Source organism: Brachycentrus maculatus, unplaced genomic scaffold, assembly GCF_059751285.1.
Source record: "Brachycentrus maculatus isolate JH-2025_06_01 unplaced genomic scaffold, ASM5975128v1 h1tg000010l, whole genome shotgun sequence".
Lineage (NCBI taxonomy): Eukaryota > Metazoa > Arthropoda > Insecta > Trichoptera > Brachycentridae > Brachycentrus > Brachycentrus maculatus.
Genome location: NW_028280764.1, coordinates 126409 through 145770, shown reverse-complemented (window position 1 = coordinate 145770; position 19362 = coordinate 126409). Strand labels below are relative to the sequence as shown.

The window sequence follows — 19362 nt, the reverse complement described above, 5'->3', positions numbered from 1 at the left end:
CTCCGTTTCAGGTACCAGTCCAGGGTTATATTGAATAAATGTAAGAGTGAAAAAATCACTTATATTTATTTAACCCCCTCTCTGGGAATTGAACCTGGGACCTACAAAACGGTAACCTACCATTATGACCATCACACTACGGAGGCGGACAATTATTATTTTTTATTATTACATATTTGTAATGAAATAAATGAAGAAACATTTAGTAGATTTCACTGTGTATGTCAATTTCAGCCATAAAATATACAAACGCGTAGAAAAATCACACAGGTTATCTATAGGGTTTCATCGCTAATTAAGGAAGTCCTCAAGTTCAGTCGAGATGCAGTACCTACATAATACTCGCAAGTTCCGTGAGCGGTCTGCTTTATCTGTACTAAGGGTGTCGCGAGCTGCGATCGGTCGAGTCGGGTCACTCACTTACTGGGCTGAAGGATCCCGTTATCGATTTGCTGTTGACATCACCTATATACGAGTAGGTACTAAAAAATGCACGTTTACCAAGATCCTCTGACAAAATATTTTCAGCTTTGATTTTACAAAAAATAAACAAAAATTATATGTAAAGAAATATGCAATAATTTATTCTTGGGTGCTAATTGAAATAGAAAATAATAACTAGAAAAAACATTTAAACTTTTACCCTCGACATAATTCTATAAGAAGGTATTTTTAAAAAATTATTATTTACAGCTTGATGCGTATTATGTGTTAATATTGTAAATTTACGAATATAAAAAAGTCATTTTTAATAATTATTTATTCGAACAAATTTTATTTTTACAAAGTTAAAGCGATTCTACCAATAAAAATATTACATAAATAATATACCTTATTTAGGAATTCAAGATTTCTTAAAGTAATGAAACACAAGTTTTTAAAAACTTTTTCATAATGTACTTATATTAATTTAAAAAGGAAAATTATATCAGAATGAAATCTGTTTTAAAAATATAAAATGACAATTTATTTTTACAAAAACACGTTTATTGTTAACAATACATTCTGCGTTTAGTAATTTCATCAATCATACGAGGTATTACTGTTATCTAAAGCATAAACAGCCTCTGTTGAGGATTCGACCAAAGCCATTGGAACCTTCACTCCTCCTGTCATGCTGAAATTCGCTGAACAATGGTGAGCTTCAGTGAATTCGTCTAAATTAACTGCAATACTATTCATCGAAAACATAGGAGGTAGTTGCGTCCCTTCGTATAGTCCTGTCTGGTCTTCCAAGATGGATTTTTTGGAACAAAATTGTTGCGCGAGAAGCATAAAGAATATCTGAAAAAGAGAACTTATGAATGTTTTGTTCTAACCATTTGAAATGTGAACACAAATACTTACATACTTATATTAAACTGAGACGAATCTATCGTTTTTATGATTACGAAAGGAGATGGAAGTTTGAGCATTCCAGAGCTTACAATATCGTGATTGATGGCTACCGTCAGTCAAAATTCCATATCTACCAAAATTATGACAATAGATAAATAAAAATAAAATAATACTAAAATAAAAGAAATATAACTAATAAAAAAACGATAGATGCTTTGTTTCAATTGAAACACCGATAATATACATTGATACATCATCTGTACGGTGAATAATACAGTGTATGATAAAACAAGTAATAAAAAATACACATATTTATCTTTAAAAAATTAATTAATTGTTGGTGTATCGAGTGTGCACGTAAATAATATATTGATTTTTACTTTACACGAAACAACATACCTTTTCAGACGTTTGATTAACCCATATTAACGGTAAATCAGTCGATAAAATGTCACGAGGAAGTTTGTTATACGCCGTGTAAGCCAATTTTGCTCCTGCTACATCAGTTATGATCTCCATAATCAAATCACCTGGGTTTAACTACGAGTAAACGAAAAAAATAGAATCATAATAAAATAAATAGTAGGTAAATAGTATAAATAAATAGGCAAATTGTTATGTAGACTAACATTTATCATCATAGACCTTTCTTTTCCAACATCAATGAAAACATTTTCAAGCTGCATTCCATCGATTTTTCTCAAAACTCTGATTCCACAGGATTCCAAATAAGAAAATATTTGTTTTGCGAGGGAAAACCCTAATTCAGCCATTGATACGTATTTTGGAAATCCCGGGTTGTCCAAATTCCGAGATATAGCTCCCAAAGGTAAAACTGAAATACATAAATATTTTTGTTTAATGTTATGTTATAAACGAGCAAAAATTACTGTATCTTCAATAAATCATGCAAATATGTCGTATCGCTCACCTATGGAATTAAGAGCCAACAATTTATTCGGTTTTGTATCGTAAGGGAGAGATAGCAACGTCCACCTGAAATATTTTACTCGGCAATTATATAAGTTAAATAACACCAATCAATAAAAATAACTGGGAAAATAGGTAAAATACTTTCAGTCAATATTCGGACTTAAGGTCAAATAACATCTTTTGTCACTGTTAAAGGTAAAAACTCACATGTTTTCAGGTACCAAAGGATCATTTCCATACAAAGAATATAATTGGTTCCGATATCTGACTTCTAATAAATCCGTGTTTTCGATAAAACATCCAGCAGTCATATTGACCTGAAAAAGAGTTTGTATTTTAAAACATATAAGTTTTTTTTAATCGTTTTGCGAAACCACATTTACATATTATGTAATAATATTTGTGGTTTAAACCAAAACGGTTACGTTTAAGAATATATAATTGCATTTTTAGCTGCATTTTAATGTAAAACCACAAAGGTAGCGAATATAAATTATTGTGATTTTTTTTATTATTATTAATGAAATAAATAAATTACATTAAACAAAGGATGTCGGTCTTCAGCCATGTAAATATCCAGACATCTATATTTCCATTGCAAAAAAGTAATAAGTCTTTGTTGAGACATCTTTAAAATAATCGTAATATTATTTAAAAATATTACTCACCTCATAGACTCTATCCAGCAGAAACTGTTTATTCTTCCAAGGCATGTACTCTCCAATACTCAGTAACTTGAGGGTTTTAATTTTATTCAACGCAACCGATGAGTCGCTAGTTTTACTAAGCCATGTATCTATATCAGCACCAAGAGTGAAAGTGAGTTGCTCAAATATATCCCTCGCGTGTTTATCCATTTCATTAACTTTTTCGGACTTGAACGACTCAAGATATAGCGCGGAACTTATATCTGGCATCAGTCTACTTGCCTTTTTTAAGCAATACAACGATTTGTCATTGATCTGAATTTGATCCAACAAAAAGTCACTGTACAGTTTATGTGCATACATGGCTAAGATACTATTGTGAACATTTCTGCAAAAAGATATTATATATAATATAAAAGGGTATTTCCATCAAATAAGGAAGGAATGCAAAGCTGAGACAAGCATTATCGATAAAATTAAGAAAGGTGTGTTGAGATAGTTTGTACATGTAGAACGAATGAGTGAGGAAAGAACGGTAAAACAAATTTATGAGGCGAATGTAATTAGAAAAAGGAGCAGTATGCCAAATACGAGGAGATGCATGAACGTGGAAGAGGCGAAAAATATTTGCAAGGACAGAGTGGTGTGGCGTTCTATTCTCTCTGCCTACCCCTGCAGCGGAGAGGCGTGATGGTTAGTTAGTAAGTTAGTTATTTCCATCTTGGGAGGACATTGAATTTATCATGCACTACATATACTTATGCGAAAATATTTTTTTAGATTCTATTCATATTTATAAAAATCTGAAAAATCATAAATTTCGTCATTATCATTAGCAAGATACACCTGTTGAAAAAAGTTGGCGACATGTTATATCATCACATACGTATGATTTCTTTTTGATAAATTTTCAATAATATTAAAAAGACGTTCCTATTGGTCCCACTAAATGCGTCAGTTAATAATATGGGCATCTGCTATACACTCCGGAAGGTAATTATTATTTTTTTGAAAACGTAATTTTTCCCGACATTTGAAGTTCGGAAAATAACTAATATATTGTGTTAAAAAAGTACAGGTTATCTAATAATATTACTAACATTTTGTCTAAATATAATTTTGTTTAAACAACATAGAAGCTACAAACACTAAGCCATGTCAAATTTAATATGTTGAATGAGATTGTGTATATTTTGTAAAAATGTTATTATTAATTTTAACGAGGGATTTCGAAAAAAAAATATTTTCGACAAACTTTGACATACGGTTTACGTAAGCTTAAAATATTTATAGTAAAATTAGATTGCATTTTGCATATTAAAAGCATTGTAAACTTTGTGGTACCGTAAAGTGGGTATACATTGCACCAAAATGCTGCAATTTTTCAAAAAATTGTCTATTCAGATCAGGTTTTTTACTGTTTCTGAGGTTTCAACTATTGCAATGTAATAACACATATACCTGTAACATGTCTGATACGTTTTTAAATTTTTATCTATTTTGCCTGTATTTTTTTTTATATTTATATTTTGGTGCAAAGTATCCCGGGGTAAAGTACAACTTTGCACCATGATATTTTCTCTACACTTTTCGTACTAGAATCCAAATTGATGCAAAGTAAAGGCTATCCTACAAGTTTTGTTGGACCTTATGAAGGGTTTTGGCTCACAGTTCACTAAATGCAGATTATAATATTGTATAATTATGGAAAAATAAGACACTTGATAGAAATTTTTTTTAAAAAATATTGAAAAATCTAACAAAAATGTTTTTTTTTTCAATACTGAAGGTTTAAAATTATATAAAATAAAAGGTGGATATTGAAACATATCGTACTACATAGGTAATAGGAATTAAAATTAAATTAGGTCTAAATATGGTCAAGTTCCGGGACGGTAAAGAAACCTCTTTTGGATTGCATTTTCGGTTCTTTTATGGAACCCGCTACATCCTTCCAAGAATATTGAAGAAAGTCATCCTTCATCGGCCACTTCCACGATTTGAGACTCTCCTGCATGGATTTAACAGCTCTGTCTTTCTTTATTTCCAAAATCTGTCCCGGAAAATTTTCCCCTTCATAATGAAATACGACATATTTTCCCACCTTCTTTTTTACTGGTCCTAATGAAACGGAAGAACAAATACGATAACTGGTTTCAGTCATCGTTTTTGTTCTTCTCCCTCTTCCTCAAAGCTTCCGTGTGAACTATAATCAGTTAATGCTAGACATGCTGGAAGTTTCGATGCGGAAGGTGGGATCATTGATGTAGTTGGTTCAGGTAGCATTTGTGTCTCGTCAACGTTCATTTCGACATTTGGATCGTGAGCAATGCTCTTACCTGGTTTTATCGGTATCGTTTTCCTGCGTTTTAAGACTGAATTCTTTGGGTTGAATCTGTTTTCTTCCAAAAACTGTTGAAAACTCTGGCGCTTGTCATCGTCATATGCTTTTAATGGCAACCGATTAAGCAACTGACTAGTTTTAGCAACAGTCAAGGTTTTATGTCTTTGCAAAAATGATCTTATCCATTCAGAGCCTGGTACGTTGTTCTTTAATATTCGGACTCTTCTGCCAAATCTATCCAAATAGGCTATTAGAATGTAGCGAATGTTAAAAACACTCACTGGAAAACCGTACTCACTGGAAAACCGTAGACATGAGTCTACTATGCAGTTTACGAAGGATTGCTCTTCGCCCTTGTCACATATCGGAGGTTTTCCCACAGGTTTTGTGTGCTGACCTTTGAGCTTATAGTTAATCGTCCTTCTGGGGATTTTGAAAATTTCTTCAGCCTTTCTTTGACTGATTGTACCATTTCGAATGTCCTCCAAACACTGCTCCACTCTCTTCGGTGTCAAATCGCAGTATCGTCTGGCATAAGGCCGCTGTTTGTGTGTTCTTGACATTTTTGAAAAAAATATACCATCAGGAATTAAGAAAGTACACAAAACCTATAGATATTTAGCAAACATGTCAAGTTGTATTAGCCGTTTTAAGACTTTTCATCAAATTAATTAACTATGGCCTTTTGTGGATACTTTGCACTTGGTGCAATGTTACCCCAAATGTGGTCAATACAAGTCCGTTCTTAAAAAAATATTATTTTTACATAAACTTGACAATGTAACTAAAAAATACAGCATTTGAGAAAAACAGGGCCTATCTACCTACGATTTAGAGACCACTCACTTGTTGTAACTAGTTTCAGTATACTGATTCCACTGGATTTTTTCGGACACAATTTTCAGACAGAAAACATTCTTTACGTTCGGACAGGAAAAACGCATTGAAGCAATAGCGACCGACTGTTACTTCTGTAAACTAAAAAGTAGATTGAAGTGCCATCTATCAGAAACAATAGAAAGTAGAATGAAAAATGACATGTATCAGAGATGACCAGCTCTACAATATCTTTACAGAAGGTGGTGCAAAGTATCACCCATGGTGCAAAGTATACCCACTTTACGGTATTGTAATATAACACTCTCCTTATCATTCATCGTTCAATTTGTGTAATACCACCACACAAAAAACACTACTTCATGACTACCGGTTTCGGACATCATCAGGTCAAATGTAGACTAAATTGAAATTCTTATGGTATGCTATTTATGTAAAACAAAAAACTTGACAGAGTATAGAGCATTAATTTATATTGTATTCATCCGAATCTTTTTTTACAGATTTCAATACGAAAAGTAACGACTGATTTATGATTTAAATATATATTTGCTTGCTTGCTTTTATCCTTTTATGTTTTTATCTCGATAATACTCTGTTTTCTTTAATCATTGTAATGATGGAAGTTTAACTTCTGAAACATGTAGTCTATAATAAAACTCAAGTGGTAAAAAACAAGTGTTTTCTTTAATCATTGTAACATGTCTTACCACAAAGTTATTGCCGAAACAATAAATACATAATAATAATAATTCGATAATACTCTATTATAATCAAATATAAAACCGACAAAACTATTTAATCAATCTGATTTACTGACTTTGGATATTGGATATATTGATTATACACACACACACACACATATATATATATATATATATATATATATATATATATATATATATATATATATATATATATATATATATATATATATATATATATATATATATATGTAATAAAATACCTAGGTACCTACCTATACATTTTATTAAGTACTTACAAATAGTACCTACATAAAACAGTTCTACCACCAGATGTCACATGCGTCGCACAGAATTAAACAAAAGAGATCCGATAGAAAAAATATAATATTATTAACTGTCAGAATCAGATAGATAAAAAAAATATTGTAAAGATTAATTATGAATAAACTTTTATTGTTGTTTCTTTAATTACAAAGCAACACATTGTTTATTTTATTATTATACACCCACTTTACATATTATTTATACCCAATTTACAAAAGAAAAATATTACCACGTTATAAATAAATATATATATATATATATATATATATATATATATATATATATATATATACATATGTATATATATATATAAATATGTATATATATATATATCTATATATATATATATATATATATATATATATATATATATATATATATTTATATATATATATATATATATATGTATATTTATATGTATATATAACATGTATTTGTTGTGCTTTGTATGCGTTATGTAAAATAAGTTCATTGTTTATAATTGAATACTATCATGTTATATTTACCTTTTACTAAGTTGCTTTTCTAAGAATACCATTGCTTCATTCAAGCGACTAACAAAATAAACTTGAATTGTAACATCCTCTGTCAAATGTCTATCGAGAATTGTTCCTAGTAAGTATTCCCAGTCAATCTAAAAACGGTATTATATACAAAATGTTGAATGTAAAGTAATAAAAAAAAACTACATTGTAAGGGTAATGAGTAATAAGTATATTCTGATTTCACCTGAGGCACTCTCTTCTTCAAAGATTTAAGAGAAATGTGTGATGATTTTTTATCTTTTAAAATCTTATTTCTTTCTAGGACAGGTGGCATAGTCTGAAAAAAAAAACAGAACAATAAGAGAACAAACACAAGTTATTCTTATAATACTACAGTTAAAATACATACTGAAAATATAGTATTTTGTATTTCAAATACGCAGCCTTATGCGGCAAATCTATTTAAATTGAATTTAAATTCAACACTCATCGTCAATATGTCATTGTTTGTTATTTTTACCATTTTTTGGAATAGGTTTCTAGTGTTTGACAATATTAAATAGTAAAAATATATATAACTAATTAACTAACTAACCATCACGCCGATTCCCCACAGGGGTAGGTAGAGAGAATAGAGCGCCACACCACTCTGTCCTTGCAAACATTCTTCGCCTCTTCCACGTTCATGCATCTCCTCATACATACCCGCCGATTGTTACGACTCCTAACCTGACCACTTTCAAGTATTTGGCATACCTGATCGTGCCATAAAAATATATATTATACCTATTATTCGTCAGAAATCTAAAAAAGTGGGTAAAGTGATCACTTAAACCAGCCTATGACGGTCGTCAGCCCCGTAAATGCCCAGACTTCCATATTCTTCTTCATCTTTGATGAGATGTCAAAAAATAATATGAAAACTCCTGTAATTGGAGATAATCCAGATTTTGTGAACAATTATTTGGACACACTCAAAATGTTGTATCTAATCGTTTGTTAAATGTATATATTAAGCGTTTCAATCACGTCAAGTACTGTAAGAAAAATATATTTAAAAAAATACAAACCTTCTTCAGAATGCGTAAAATATCATTTTCCATAGACATTAATATTTCTTTAATTTCATTGATCTTATTTTCATTATTATGAAATGCTCCAAAATCTCGTAAAGCGTTATTCAATTTTTTGATATAATCTAAACTGCTCAACTGTTTTTCCTTGCAGTTAAAATATGCCTCGGTAAGGTTTAAGTTTGTCATATCAATATTTGATTTTTCAATACACTCGTTGATATCTTCATTGTTATTTTGATAACTTTTAATAATGTCGTCATAAAACGTTGGCAATACCGTAATACCCAATTTCTGCGTTTCTTGATCAATGTCAATCGTGACATCGAACAGTGGTGCAAAATTTTTACTCAATAAAGTAGTAAGCAGTTTAGTCAAATCGGGAACTTGAGCAGATTCCTGTTCATCGTAGAATTTATCAACGGTGTCTAAAATGATTTTCGCTAAAAAAAAAAAATATATACATAAGCAATAATCCCTTGTTTATTATATTAGATTGTCATAGAAAATTGAAAGCAAAGTAAAAAAAAATATATTTATATGATTAAGACATCGAAAAATGAGGTCAAAATGGAACGAAAAGTTTATCAGACAATGAGTTGTAATACCAGATATATAAATACCTACCAGGGTGCAGTCCTTTTAAGATATTGTACTCCATACACGATGAATAATATGATTTAAAAGTGACTAAATATTCCGAAGTACTTCTATCGGCTGCGATTATTGTGTCTGGAAATAAATTATTATTCGTAAATAAGAAAAGAGGATAATAAACATTATTTTTCACATGGAAATAAGGCTGTAGATTTAATCTACCGTTTGTTTTGTATTATTTTCTTAACTATGAGATAATTTTCCTGTCCAAAAAATAAAATTTTATTAATTGATTCGAGGGTCACTTTGTAATAATATCTACGTATTTTCAATTTGGATTTTATAAGTAATTACCACTGCTCCTTAATATCTATACCGTGTGGTATTGGTTAATTGAACGAAACAAGTCTATCAATAGATTTTAAGACAAAATGGTAGTAACCTAGTACAATTATATTTTTACATATTCTAAAAGAAGATGCATATTTTTCAAATACTTATAATTAATCAGACATATATGTATATTATCTAAGAATACAACTATTGTTTTCTTATCTGCACCATAAGTTGCATAGGTTATACATACTACATTGGATGGACACAGTGTTATATTGATTGTTAACTACATGAAAAAAAGTGATCAGTCCTGCGCTTCAGGTCCAGGGTGATATTAAATAAATACGAAACTATAAAATCATCATTTATTAATTTGATATTCTACGGAAGCGAACCAAGGACTTCCAGCGCAGTTGCTAACTACTACACTAGGAAGGAGGAAAATAGAGGACGGAATTATTCGGAAGTAAAATAATGCATAAATTGTTCTCATTTTTTATAACAAAGTGTATACATACTTTTCAATCTTTTCCAAACATCGGCTGATGGATCTCTCTCGACCAAATATTCTTTGTTAATACCGCCACAGGTGAAATTATAATAGTTGTTACAAACATCTTCACCATGCTGAATGAAAGCTAAAGCCTTACTTGCTATATTTTTACATGTAATAGAATCACAAACAGGTAATTCTTCCTTATCTTTTTTAAACGATTTAGTGCTGCTTTCATTTATATCTGAAATAATAGTTCCTTCTCGATCTTCATTAAATTTTGTTGAGGAAACAGTTTTTGAAGTGGATGAATATGTCGGAATAATAACGATATTGTCACTGATACTAGGTTCGGAACTAGTTAACATATTATTATTCTCATTATTGTTGCTCTCACGATATTGCCAAGTACTGTAGTAATTTGAGGTTGGTGACGACACATGATCGGTAGCACTGCTTACCTGGGTACTTGAAACATCTGTGCTTTTTATTATGGAATATACAGCTGAAGTTATGCTATAATCACCCTTCAGAGTATTAGCTTCTGTAGACGAATATTTGTGGTCCATATTCTTTGAAAGTATTATTTTATCAGTAGAAATTTCAGTTGCAGTTTTCTCTGAAATGTTGTCAATAAAACCAGATTTTGTAGGATGTTCACTGATGGTAGAAGATTCATCGGTAGGTACAAATGGATAATATAGAGTATAATATGAAAATTTAGATAACACTTTAGGTGTCTTATAATCAATGCTTTCAGATGTAGATGTGGACGTGGATAATTTTGGAATAATGGTTTTCTCAGCCCTTTCTTCCTCATTTTCAATAGTGCTTATTTCCATTTGATGATGATAATGGAATTTCTTAAATATATAATCTGTCGTTTCAGATGGAATCTCTGATGATGAATCCTCGCCTATGTTAGGTACTCCCGCAGTGTTAGCTTGAAAAGTTACTGAATTTTCTGTTGAAGATTTTTCATTTTCCGTGAATGCAGTTGGAATTGGTGACAAAATCATTTTTGCAAACCTTTCTTCATTGGAAATTTTTCGATTATGAGAATGGGTCTCAGCTTCTTTTTGATACTATAAAGAAAATCATTCAAAGAAATGCATGATAAAAATAAAGGTTCCCATTCAAAATTACTTTGATAATTAGCAAACACATTCATATGTAAATATATATATCTACATATGTAAATATATATATATACATATATATATATATATATATATACACATAAATATATATATTTGGTGGAGAGTGGTGAATTAATAATTCTAGGAAAATTTAGATTGTACTCACATTATCATATCCATTGTGTTTTTTTAAAGGCCATGAAATCAAAAGTATAATTAGACAAATAACAGCAAAAATCAAAAGTGAACAGGTACACGTTTTCCAAGAGTCATTTTTAGAATTTCGCCTCTGGGGCGTATACACTGTGTAATTTCCTTTAGACATTTTTATTGCAGATACCGCATTAAGAGGTACCTCTATAAAACTGTTCTGGAATGTTGCACTACTGTAAATGAATTGTATTCAAAGTAAAGAGATTGAAAATCCAGCTCAAAACGGTTAGCAGGAAATGTTCCAACCACAGCATCAGATAAGAGCTTGTTATTTCCCACATAAGTGGTGTATACATTATTTGATTTTGGTACAAAAAACAAGGTTCATTATATTTATTATCTTTCAATGTACCTTGGCCATTACTTTTATAAGTAAGGTATGTACTTACTAATGCTTCAGAAGACAATACTTATTACCATATATATAAGACCGTCTTCTAACCCTTATCCGCACCAAACAGTGCATCGAGCACTGCATCATTTGACGCAGTGTTATCTTGATTGTTACTTACATGAAGGCAAGGTGATTACTCTTCATAGAGAAATTATAATATTAGAGGATAAAATCACCAATATTTATTTTCACTTCCCCCTGGGAACCAGGGACCTCCATCATGGTAGTTAAATACGCTAAACATTACACCACGGAGGCAGACAGACATATACATATAAATATTATATAATATATATTTATATATATATATATATATATATATATATATATATATATATATATATATATATATATATATATATATATATATATATATATATATATATATATATATATATATATAAGCTGGAATAAAGAGTTAAAAGAAAGAAAGAAAAAAAAAAAAAAAAAAAAGAAAAATATATATATATATATATATATATATATATATATATATATATATATATTATATTTATATATATATATATATATATATATATATATATATATATATATATATATATATATGTATACCTTTACACACACGCATACAGTAATATATTATTGTTAATAAAAAATTAAAATTCTCAAGTCTTTATTATTATTTACAACAAAAAAACAATAATCAAGAGAACACACAAATCAGGAATATAACAATTTGTAAGTTTTTATTTCAACTTGGATCAGTACATTGTGCATCAGTTAATGGAACAATAATAATCTCTATAGTTGAGTGATCAATGTTTTTTAACTGCATAGAATTCGATTTTGAATTTCGTTTAGAACCCATTTTGAGTGTGTGAGTTTTGACATGCTGATTTAACTTATCGGTCCTAGTAAATTCCATCGTACAACCTAGATGAGATCTGAATGGGCAAGGTTTTTTCTTATTCGGTTGATGTATTTTAATATGACGCATAAGGATATCTTTCCTCGAAAATTTTACATTGCAAATATTGCACGAAAACTTCTTTTCTTTACGGTGAGTCAATAAATGAGATATTAAGTATGTTTTGATTTTGAAACTCAATCCACAAATGTCACATCTCATGCTTTTAGACTCGTCATGTAAATTAAGATGACGTCGAAGGGATCGTTCACTTGTAAATGTTTTATTACAGTGAGAACATTTGTTTACATGGCTCGTTGTAGAAAGGTGATGAGACAAGTGCTCGTGCTTTCTAAAGGCGGTGTTACAATAGATGCACGTATGTTTTACGGTCGGCATTACTTTTGGAGAAGTGTTGTGATGAGTTTGCTGATGTGATGACATTTCAGCGAGTGATGCTAACTTCATAGAGCAAACGTGACAGTGATATTCAGTAAATTGATGAGATATGTTTATGTGCGATATTAAAGAATCAAGATCTACAAACATGGCGAGACATTTACTTTGTATACATTTGTATACTTTTTGATGGCCATGCTCTTTGAGATGTATTTTCAAGTAAATGTATGTTTTGAGACACTTTTGACAATAAGGGCAGTTATACCCCAGATCACTTCCGACAGCATTTTGAGGAAGCGTTTTACTCAACCCATCCGGCCAAACTCTATGGGTAGACATGTGTTTCTTTAAATTTGATTTATGTGAAAAAGTTCTTCCGCACACTATGCACTGAAATGGTTTTTCTCCAGTATGAGACCTTGAATGCAGGAATAAGTCAAAATGCTTTTTGAAGACCCGTTGACAAATAGAACACATTAGAACATTCGGTACTTTTGGAGGATTTTCAACGAGCAGATGCGGAGTTGTCACAGTCTCAGGATCGCAATATGTTTGTTCTTCCACCACACTCTGTTCCACATACTGAACATTTTTATGGGAAACAACTTGCTCTCCCCGAATATCATCTTCCGAAGTGATTATCCATATGTGATTTGACGGTTGAGAGAAGTTGACCAGCTTGGCATTCTCGTTGTTAATCATCAATTGCGGGATAGAACCAGAGTGTGAGTTGATATGATCGCGTTTATGAGATAAGAACTCCAGTAATGTACCGAAGCTTTCTTTGCATTTCCCACATTGAAAAACATCTCCTTGGTCATCCACTATAGTAGGAGAAACTAAGGCATTCTCACCGTACTGTTGACCTTCTTGAGTATTTAAATCTGAAATTTTATCAAATTAATTTATTAAATTTAAATCTGTACAAATCATATATTTTGCTCAAAAACCTTTGCCTCAACATTTTACAGGTTAAGTTCTAACTATAATAACTAGCTAGCGTCGATGAAATGAGTAGCAAGTTATATCCGAAGTATCAACTTATACAAAAAAATAATTATATAGTAATCAAAATAATGATTTACACTATGGTGAGTGACTGTATTAGAAAATGAGGGAAGGAAGTAGTGCAACAAAATACTATAGTAAAGAATTAATTAAGCAGTTTTCTCTATTACCAATTGCTAAGAGCTAAGGCGCACTTGAAATTTTGAAAAACAATTTGAATGTTTATTTTGTAGTCTAAAACTATCCTGATTACGTCGAACGAAAACCAGGACAGAGTTCACACTAGTAAATGATATAAGAAAGTCCGAGAACCAGGACTTTTCTGGTAAAACCAGTGCAAATAGAAAACTAAATTTATGTCCATGTATAAACGAATTAGAACTACCGAAAATTCCTAGTATTTAATTGTCTATTAAGGACTTTAATAATTTACCAGTCGCAATTTATGAGGTGGAGCACAAAGCAAAATTATAAATGTATTCGACTCACTTTCAACATTCATTTCTTGTTTTGAAACGGCGTATATACTATTTTTATTATTAATAATAAATGACTTGCTATTCTTAAATAAAATAGTACCAATGACAACCGTTTAAATTAAATATGTAGGTAAAATGATTTTATTTTATAAAATAGGTTTTGGAATTTCACAAAGTTTGACATTTAAGTCAGAAAAATATTTTTGACAGTAGCTTGACATGTAAACTATGTTCCGTTACTTCTTTGGGCATTGAATGAGCGACACGATCACAAAAATATATTTTGAAATGTGACGAAAAAACTCAAAGCTAAGGCTTAAAGAGAAAAAAGAAGAAGATCCATACGCTTACGTAAAAAATAGCGTTTTTTTTGTTTCCTAAAGGAATTTTGTTTCCTAAATCTAAAGATTCACAATGCTATTCAAAATATTGTCGTCTATACCAACGAACGTTGTACCTAAAACAAAACGAATCAGACGTAGTCGATGATGTATGCATATTAGTTACTATACAATAAAGGTATCAAGGATTGAAAAATAAATAAAGAAATAATGTTTCAAGATTTAAATTAAAATAATTGTGAAATCAGGACATTGGAATTTAATTTTAATATATATCAATGCTCTTTAATTATAAGTTTTTAAGTAGAAAACTTGTGTTATCGAAAAAAAAATTTATTCCAATATTTTTGTAAATGTAAGCTCCTTGGGATAATTAATTGGGGTTATTAAAAAGAAAAAAATAGTTTTAACAGTGAACTGTAAAATATTATTATTTATGGATTTACTCAACATATGCATTAAAAAAACGTTAATAAGTGAGGGATTTTCTAAAGACATTATTTTTTAAATTAAAATAAGGCAATATTTGTGATTGTATGATTGTCAAGAAATATTATTTTGATTAATCAAACGAAGTTTAATTTTTCTAAATCATTTTACAGATTACTTTATAGAAGTACACACGTCATTTGGGCTAGTTATTCTGGTGATTGGAGACAACACCAAACTACATACCTACTTGGAAGGCGATCATTTTAGTCTACTTCGCTTTTCTTCTTGAAATATCTTTGCTTTATCGCACCATAGACTATTTGTTTAAAACGAAAATATATAAAAAAAAATTGTATGGGTTTTGTCAATTTGCTATCTGATCGGCGAAGCATATTCTGGATCGCGGTCTCATGTCGATATAATTCAGATTTCGTTTTTTAAATTTCTTCATATCTCTTGTAGGATACAATAGTTACCGCTGCATTTAGTAACAATATTTACATAAAATTAACACACATTTGAGACGACAACGATTTTCTTACTCAAGGAAGATTGAATTTTTGTTGAAAAATTTCCTGCGAATTCATAATATTAGTCTTGTTTCACTTTTAATTAGTTGCGATGATGGCATTAAACACAATCGCCAATCAAAGAATCATTTTGACTGGAGACAGGGAGAGGTATTTATTAATTTTGTGTATTTTTGTATGAAAAACTGGAAACGTAATACATATTGGTGTTCCTTTCACTTAAAATCAATACCATTAAGGCGGCAATAAAATAATCGAAAAATACGTTTTAATCCTTGACAGTATTATTCTAAATTTAAACTCGACATTTAATGAAAGAAGCTATTATTTTCTTATTTTTAGACAATATTTACTTATTTATTTTGTCTCATTACGTTCTTACATTATACCTTAATAATATATTGCTAAATTTGTTATAATAACTCTTATATATTACAGATTTAAAGAGTTGTTACGCCGTCGCCTTTTGGAATGTGGTTGGAGGGACCAAGTGAGGCTGCTATGTAGAGATGTTGTGAAGGAGGCTGACAATGGAAACATCAGCATTGACACATTGGTTACCAAAGTAACTCCAAGAGCTCGTTCTCTGGTGTCAGACACTGTGAAGAAAGAATTGCTGCAGATAATTAAAAACCATCTACTATCACAAAAAGAGACTTAAGTCATGATCATTTACATTTTCTATTTTAATTTTGTATGAATGTGTTTATTTGTATTTCGAGCAGAGGATTATTATAGTATATTATATTATGTACTTGGAAGGGATGTCATTGATTTAATTTATTAAATAAGAAAATATATAGCACTTATTGTCTTTTCAATTGTAAATATTACTTTTTCCCATTCCTATCCATACAAAGTGATCGAAAATCCTTCTAGTGAATACATTGATTTTTAAAAACATTGACAAAATCAATTAGCATGTATTTTGCTATTGGTTTTGCTGAAATATCACTTGGAGTTGTGACATTGTTGTCGGGCAGTTTTTTCATCAACCCCGACCCTAATTACTGTACTAATTAGGGTCGCATACTAATCACAAGTAACTGCAATTCCGATGTGTACAAAGTTTTTTGGCGTCTCACAATCTACGAAAAGTAAGCAAATAGAACGCTTATAAGCGTCTCCTACTCTCTACCAACATTATGTAAAATATGCTTTTAAGGTTTCCTGCAAACTAGTTTAGATTAGTTCTGGTAGATTATTATAATTATTTAGAAATTGAAGAGTGCTAAGGGTTAACTTGCACTGTGGCGTTTTGGTGCAGCACCCTTTGCACCCAACAGTGCGAACGATTGCTAATTTGATGCAAATTTATGCAATAATATGTTGTTTTTAGTGTAGATCAGATGGCCTAACATCTTGGTAAATAAAAAATCCATTCTATTTCTCGATTTCTATCTGTTGTTTTTTAGTAAAAAAAAAACATTCTTGCCTACCCATGTCTTGTTTAAGGTAAACTGGATTAATTTTTTCTGTCATTTATAATTACCAAATAAAGTTTTTTTTCCAAGTGATAACAAATTTTTATTTAGTTGGCTTAGTGAATATTAAAAAAAGGTTTTTATATAGTTATCATAGACCTGCTGCAACTTTTAAGACCCTTATGGTAAAAAATAAAATATTTTTTACTATTAAGCCTGACAGAACGGACGTTACACGTTTGGATCACACGGTTACATTACATGTACGCCACAGTTGGCTATCGCTTTTGCAATGAGGCACCCATACCCTTCTCATCACTAATGCTAGATCCCCAATCGTTCACTTTTAAATGAAGTATATTTACTTACATAAAATGAGATTACAAAATGTAAGGTTACTTACTACTTGGAAAAAGGAAAATAAAATAACTCATTTAGTCAACATGAAATACTATACTCTATTTTCTTTTTTCAAATAAAATTACAATATACATAATAATAATATATGAACATGTTTAAAATTCATAAGAAAAAAATTTTGAGTCACAAGTAATACTGCAAAGTTAGCTGTCATGTAAATATAAAATATCAGATCATTGATCACATAACATGTACATACAATATTTAATTTGCCTATTTGAATCACAGACATGCTTAATATTAAAATACCTGACAAACTCTCAAAAACGTAAATGTACTTATCGCTCACTCCTTTCAACAACTTCAAATTTCAATAATCGACAATTTTCAGTTGTGCATGTTTTCAAAATGCCCAGAAAATGCACTATACCCCAGCAAAAGCGGCATATTTTAAACTTAATATTACCCGCTACAGGGCAGAAAGCGTTGTTTTTGCATTTTGAAGAAAAGGTATGGTTTAATTATTTTTTTTAAATATACAAAATATTTTTCAAATGGAAAAAAAAACTTTCAGGTTTTACCTAAAAGACCTGTTGCACAGTAAAAATTTCAATAAGTGGCTTGATATTTATTTTTAATACATTTTATTATATTCTTAAACTTTTAAAAGATCTCCTGAAAAATCAAGTTTTTTTTTAATGTATGACGTTGTTGAAAGGAGTGAGCGATATGTAACTTAGTTCACAAAATACAAAAGTGCGGTGGCAAACCAGAGAAAATCATTGTGCACTCAACACACACACATAGGATTCAAACTGATACTTTGATTATATATTGTAAAAAAAATTTGAAGGAATAATTCAATAGTTATAATAATAATCTTATCATTTTGATTTGAAACGCGAATATCCATTGTAAATTATTCTTAAAGGCTAAATTTTTGCTTTATATGTATACTTATAAAAAATAATGTTCATTTTGAAATACAGTAATACTTTTATTGTAGAAAATTTTATTCATTTTTTAATGGTAAGGGCACTAAGAGGATGATGACAACCAACACTAAGTGCTAGGGGGTACTGGACCGAAGAAGTTTAAAAACCAGCATTATATGGGTATATAACCGATTTGTTCACCATGTCAGACTATTTAAACAAATTGAGGATGTTTTATAAATATTTTTAACTCTGAAAGAGCAATTTAATATATTTCTGTGTTAAGTGTCAAAAAATTATAAGATACATATTTTCTTGAACTCATATAAATATGATAGTGGCATTCTATGTACATATTACAATAAATACAGAGAAATACATGAAATGATTAAACAGGCTGACAAAATCAACTTTAGGACCATATTTTTATATATGTACCATATTCTTATATAAATCAATCATTCAAATCGTACTTGGTTTTTGGCCATCACATCAGGTTTTGGGTAAAATGGTTAAATATGTTTACATGGGGACATGAACGCAGTGGAAACAGTTTTATTTAGTGCAAGTAATATATATATATATATATATATATATATATATATATATATGTATTTATAAAAAATACAATAAATAAACGTTCATATTGTAATTATTAGTTTCATTTCTAGTTAACTGTCAATTCTTCTTCTAACCTTTTGTGAGATTCAACAGATTGGTTCTTAG

General features: G+C 30.0%; 3 protein-coding genes across 4 annotated transcripts; 1 reads left to right on the top strand and 2 right to left on the bottom strand.

Annotated features, from left to right (window-relative positions):
- Window positions 1-745: 745 nt before the first annotated feature.
- On the bottom strand, window positions 746-11647 carry LOC148313492 (endothelin-converting enzyme-like 1). The gene is made up of 12 exons (XM_088261038.1): window positions 11420-11647; window positions 10140-11199; window positions 9316-9420; window positions 8686-9131; window positions 7860-7952; window positions 7637-7764; window positions 2940-3306; window positions 2479-2588; window positions 2270-2334; window positions 1968-2173; window positions 1738-1878; window positions 746-1284 (listed from the first exon to the last, which is right to left on the bottom strand). The coding sequence occupies exons 1-12, from the start codon at window positions 11576-11578 to the stop codon at window positions 1024-1026; spliced, it is 3141 nt and encodes a 1046-aa protein (XP_088117164.1). The 5' UTR covers window positions 11579-11647; the 3' UTR covers window positions 746-1023.
- Window positions 11648-12477: 830 nt separating this feature from the next.
- LOC148313491 (zinc finger protein 341-like) lies at window positions 12478-14825 on the bottom strand. 2 transcript variants are annotated; one of them, XM_088261807.1, is made up of 2 exons: window positions 14625-14825; window positions 12478-14011 (listed from the first exon to the last, which is right to left on the bottom strand). In XM_088261807.1, the coding sequence occupies exons 1-2, from the start codon at window positions 14635-14637 to the stop codon at window positions 12573-12575; spliced, it is 1452 nt and encodes a 483-aa protein (XP_088117933.1). In that variant the 5' UTR covers window positions 14638-14825; the 3' UTR covers window positions 12478-12572. The 2 variants fall into 2 exon arrangements, with proteins under 2 accessions (XP_088117933.1, XP_088117944.1); XM_088261818.1 differs by lacking the exon at window positions 14625-14825 and adding an exon at window positions 14306-14535.
- An 878-nt stretch (window positions 14826-15703) lies between these two features.
- Window positions 15704-16722, top strand: LOC148313490 (transcription and mRNA export factor ENY2-like). Its single transcript, XM_088261795.1, has 2 exons — window positions 15704-16067; window positions 16356-16722. Exons 1-2 carry the CDS (start codon window positions 16009-16011, stop codon window positions 16576-16578), a joined length of 282 nt encoding a protein of 93 aa, XP_088117921.1. The 5' UTR covers window positions 15704-16008; the 3' UTR covers window positions 16579-16722.
- Window positions 16723-19362: the final 2640 nt, after the last annotated feature.

What these genes read in the sequence shown, in the direction of transcription:
- LOC148313492 (XM_088261038.1), bottom strand. Translation starts at nt 11,578, where the DNA reads ATGTCTAAAGGAAATTACACAGTGTATACGCCCCAGAGGCGAAATTCT. An exon ending in TGAAGAAGAGAGTGCCTCAG is followed by an intron (nt 7,765 to 7,859) that starts GTGAAATCAGAA and finishes TACCGTTTTTAG; the next exon opens with ATTGACTGGGAATACTTACT. An exon ending in TGCTGGATAGAGTCTATGAG is followed by an intron (nt 2,589 to 2,939) that starts GTGAGTAATATT and finishes ACTCTTTTTCAG; the next exon opens with GTCAATATGACTGCTGGATG.
- LOC148313490 (XM_088261795.1), top strand. Translation starts at nt 16,009, where the DNA reads ATGATGGCATTAAACACAATCGCCAATCAAAGAATCATTTTGACTGGA. An exon ending in TTGACTGGAGACAGGGAGAG is followed by an intron (nt 16,068 to 16,355) that starts GTATTTATTAAT and finishes TATATATTACAG; the next exon opens with ATTTAAAGAGTTGTTACGCC.